The sequence below is a fragment of the Populus alba genome, chromosome 16 (genome assembly GCF_005239225.2).
Source record: "Populus alba chromosome 16, ASM523922v2, whole genome shotgun sequence".
Classification (NCBI taxonomy): domain Eukaryota; kingdom Viridiplantae; phylum Streptophyta; class Magnoliopsida; order Malpighiales; family Salicaceae; genus Populus; species Populus alba.
Window position 1 is genome coordinate 15355689 of NC_133299.1, and position 4637 is coordinate 15360325.

The window sequence follows — 4637 nt, forward strand, 5'->3', positions numbered from 1 at the left end:
TAGTCTAATAATTGAAAGCTTTGTTTCTGTGTTTTAAAAGAGATTTTGAAAAAAAAAAATTTAAATTTTTTTTTTACTTCAAATTAATATTTTTTTTTGTGTTTTTAAATCATTTTTAACTGCTGATTTCAAAAATAACTTTTTAAAAATAAAAAAAATATTACTTTGATATATTTCTAAATGAAAAGCAATACCTTAAAAAACAATTACAAACATATTTTCAAACAGACCGAAGTTTAGTTATGAACACACATTTTTTTAGACATTTATATCTTTATCTTTTTAAAAAGATAAAAAAAGAAAAGAAAAGAAAGCAAAGTATCTTAAAAAGCTAGCTCTAGCCAGCAATGCATGATAAAGGAACCAGCAAACAATGCATGAATTATTCATTTATTGACAGATAGCTATAGGTGACGACGATACAGAACTGGTCCACAGCCAACCTACGCCTACATTACAACTTCTTGTATACAATATTAATATATTATATGATATGATCAGTGAGTGCATACCAGTTCATACGTTTGTACAAAACACACAATTGTATGTGTACTGGCCCGCAACTACTATTTTGTATTTTGTGTTTAAGAAATAATTTAGTGTGTGTTTATCTCTTCTTTCTATATTTATATTTATTTTTCTCTCTTGAGGTATAATTGCCTGTAATTGAAAAAACATAAAATTAATATTTTTAGGTATTGTTTTATGATTTTAATGTAAACAAATTATGAAAAAAACTCTATTTTAGTGATTTTTTAATTAAAAAATACAATACAGTACATTACCAAACATATATTAAATATCCTGATTATAATTACATAAGTACCATAAAATAAAATTTCTTTGTGTTACTTGATAACATGGTGATGTTTACGTAAAAATATCTTTGGATTGAAAAGACTGGTTCAATTTATTATTTTTTTGAAATTTTACTTTTATATTCTTGAGAAATTTATATCAAAACTATTTAAAAATATTAAAGAAAACATTAATTTGAGTTTTTCTCAATCCACAAATATTTTAAAAGTTAATTTTAAATATGTTAATTATCTTTAATCTAAAAAAAACTGACGGCTCGCAATTAATAAAATAAAATAAAAGCATCTATGCTTGGTCGACTCAATCCAGAACATCACACAGCCTTTTTTTGATCAAGTTCAGTTTACTATTAACTTTCAATAAAAAACAAAAAAAAAAAAAGTTGAAAAATTCCTGCTAATTACCAAGTAAACGACCTGCAGGCTCAAGTAAACACAATATTAATCCATTTTATTATGAACAAGAACAAGCAAAAGCAGTCAAAAACCAGCTATATCAATTGTAATTGAATCACAATTCATATCACAGCTGACCTCTACTTGCTTCATTTTTCAGCTTATATAAAACAAATGTCAAAAAACAAATTAAGAGAATTGTAACAAAGAAAAAGTGCCCAACGTTGCAAGAAACAGCTTGTCCTTCAACTAAGAAAACCAAACCCATAATCTTCTCCTTCAATCAAAAGCCAAGAAAACCCTACCATCTAGCTTCATCATCATCCCTTGAAATCATTTCTCTTTGTTTCTGAAGAAAACTCCCTGTTATAATACCTCATGGCAATCCCTCCTCAAGTTTTCCCGCCAAGAAAACGGAGGCCATCAGCCGGAGCATTTATTCCACCAAAATTTTCTGACCAGAGGCTTCTCCAATCTCTCTTTCTACTCTCCCAAGAAATATCTTCTCTCAAACCTCTTCAGTTTCTTCTAAGACGTAACTCTTTGTCCATCATACGTAAAACGAAGATCCTCGCAATCTTATTCGAGGAACTTTTGAAAAAACCAATTCTAGTTTTATCTCCAACTCTCTTATGCTTCGAAGAAATGTACTTAGTTCTTCAAAGAATCAAGACCTTGCTTGAAGACTGCGTGAATGGAAGCAAGATGTGGCTATTGATGCAAAGCGAGTCGATTGCTAATAATTTCCATGAGCTGACGGTAGAATTAGCAACACTTTTGGATATTTTTTCTGTCAAGGAAGTCGAGATTAGCGAAGACGTTGAAGAATTGTTTTTGCTGTTGAGGAAACAATGCTCCCAGGCAAAAGTCTTCGTCGATGAAAGAGATTCCAGTTTGCGGCTCGACGTGTTAACAATGCTTGATCGGATTCAGAAGGAGATTGTCCCTGATAACTCAAAGCTGGCAGAGATTTTTGATTTCCTGGGGTTACCCAATTCTTTATCTTGCAAAGAAGAAATTGAGAATCTTGAAGATGAAGTTCAGAACCAAAAAGATGAGAAAGCGAAGTCCGACATGATTGCTTTGATAGGACTCGTCCGTTACGCGAAATGTGTGCTGTTCGAGCCATTGACACCAGGGTCTGATAGCAAGACGAAAAAACTAGCATCGGATGCGAACATCCCGGCAGATTTCCGGTGTCCGATAAGCCTGGATTTAATGCGGGACCCAGTTGTGATGGCCACAGGTCAGACGTACGATCGAGAGAGTATTGCTCTCTGGATTGAATCGGGGCACAACACGTGTCCGAAGACAGGTCAGGCCCTGGTCCACACCAGCTTGATACCCAACCAAGCTCTGAAGAATTTGATAGCCATGTGGTGCCGAGAGCTGAAAATACCGTTTGAAACGGCGGGAGATAATAACAGAACTAACGGCGTTATAAAAAACAAGGCAGCGCTTGAGGCTACTAAGATGACGGCGTCGTTTTTGGTGAACAAAATGGCGGCCTCGCAGTCAATGGAAGCGGTTAACGGAGTTATTTATGAGCTTCGTACACTTGCAAAGAGTAATTCGGATTCCCGAGCCTGCATCGCTGAGGCTGGGGCTATCCCAGTGCTCGCGAGATATTTAGGTTCGGATGTAGGTGCGGGGTCTCTGAACTTACAGGTTAACGCCGTTACAGCTATGTTAAATCTTTCCATTCTTGAAGCGAACAAAACAAGGATCATGGAAAACGGCAAGGCTTTGAACGGCGTTATCGAGGTGTTACGCACGGGTGCCACGTGGGAGGCGAAGGGGAATGCAGCTGCAACTATATTCAGCCTATCTTGTGTGCACTCCCATAGGAAACTGCTTGGGAGGAAGACACGTGTCATTAAGGGGTTGATGGATTTAGCCAAAAGCGGGCCCCCGGGTCCCAAGAGGGATGCATTGGTGGCAATTTTGAATTTGGCGGGGGATAGAGAGGCAGCTCGGAGGCTAGTCGAGGAAGGAGTGGTTGATATGGTTAAAGAAATGATCAATGTGCTGCCGGTAGAAGCCACGGCGATACTCGAAATGGTGGTAAAGAGAGGAGGGATAATGGCTGTTGCAGCCGCGCATAACACGATAAAGAAGTTGGGCACATTGATGAGGGAAGGATCGGAGACAGCTCGCGAAAGCGCGGTGGCAACACTCGTCACCATCTGTCGAAAAGGGGGAGCAGAGATTGTGGCAGAGCTTGCAACGATAATTGGAATCGAAAGGATTATATGGGAATTGATGGGATCAGGGACAATGAGAGCAAGAAGAAAGGCCTCTAGTTTGTTGAGGATTGTTAGAAGATGGGCAGCTGGTTTGGATGGTGATTTTTTGGAGGGTCATAGTACTGTTGCAACTTCGAGTAGTTCCTCATCAAGAGTGGTCATATCAGTTTAACACATCTCTGTTTGTTATTTGTTTATAAATTGTAAGTAAATCTTTGACATTTGTAGATTTTTGCTTACAAGATCCATTGAGAATTTCATGTTCCTTGACACCTGCTGTCAAGTCATTTATAAACAAGCCTTTCTGCATGTTTATAAACAAGCCCTCAACTGGCCAGTCTTCTACAGGGACAAATTAATGCGCAAAGAACCATGCACCGACTTGAAAACGTGTTAGATTTGCGGCTTGTGAGTTTTGCTAATGTCAACGTAGCAGATAGCATTCAAAGGGAAAGAACGAGTCTGAAAAGTCAAAATCCCATGTCAGAAACACGTTATTGTTTCTACGAAGAACCTTCAAATGTTGACTTTTCTCTATAAGAGCTTATGGCCTTCAGCAACACGCAAAACTCAAGTCCATTATAGCCTCTTCTTCCTCCCTACCTCTTCTTCGTGTTCATTTGTTTCTGTGCTCAGATTCAGCTTTGCAACATGGCTGGATTTAATAAAATCAATGGTGCTATCTTGATACTCTTGCTTGCCATGGCTATGTCTCAACCTGCACACGCCAGGCTCTTGGGTGGCTCTCTACTGCACGACGTCGATGCTATCCAGCAAGGACCAGACCTAGCTTCCTCGGGAGGAAATGATGTCTCAGAAGGGGAGGAAGTTAACAGGTACATGCCCTTGCTGCTTAATCTCCTTCCGAAGGGTAGTCCCTTACCCCCATCTGGCCCTAGCAAGCGCACCAACAATGTCGTTAACTAATTTTTGTCGATGTATGTCATCAGATTCTAGCTGTTTTTCATATTTTTATTCTTTCATGCTCTTCATCAATTCTTTCTTTAATTCAACATGCCTGTAAAATTCTTAGGCTAGCTGGTGTAAGATACAGCTACTAGCAATAAGTGAAGAACAATAGAATTTCTGAACAAGAAATTGCTGATGTGCCATTGTAAGCGTGACAAATGGGAGTGAATATTGATTCTTGTTTGCTATATATTGATGTAATTCTCTA

General features: G+C 38.0%; 1 protein-coding gene across 2 annotated transcripts; it reads left to right on the plus strand.

Annotated features, from left to right (window-relative positions):
- The first annotated feature begins 1288 nt into the window (after nucleotides 1–1288).
- LOC118035620 (U-box domain-containing protein 16) lies at nucleotides 1289–4116 on the plus strand. 2 transcript variants are annotated; one of them, XM_035041227.2, is made up of 2 exons: nucleotides 1289–3663; nucleotides 3799–4116. In XM_035041227.2, the coding sequence occupies exon 1, from the start codon at nucleotides 1593–1595 to the stop codon at nucleotides 3630–3632; it is 2040 nt and encodes a 679-aa protein (XP_034897118.1). In that variant the 5' UTR covers nucleotides 1289–1592; the 3' UTR covers nucleotides 3633–3663; nucleotides 3799–4116. The 2 variants fall into 2 exon arrangements, with proteins under 2 accessions (XP_034897118.1, XP_034897116.1); XM_035041225.2 differs by having other exon boundaries at nucleotides 3809–4116.
- The last annotated feature ends 521 nt before the right edge of the window (nucleotides 4117–4637 follow it).

Bases quoted from the DNA above. Each gene is read 5' to 3' on its own strand.
- LOC118035620 (XM_035041227.2), top strand. From the start codon at position 1,593: ATGGCAATCCCTCCTCAAGTTTTCCCGCCAAGAAAACGGAGGCCATCA.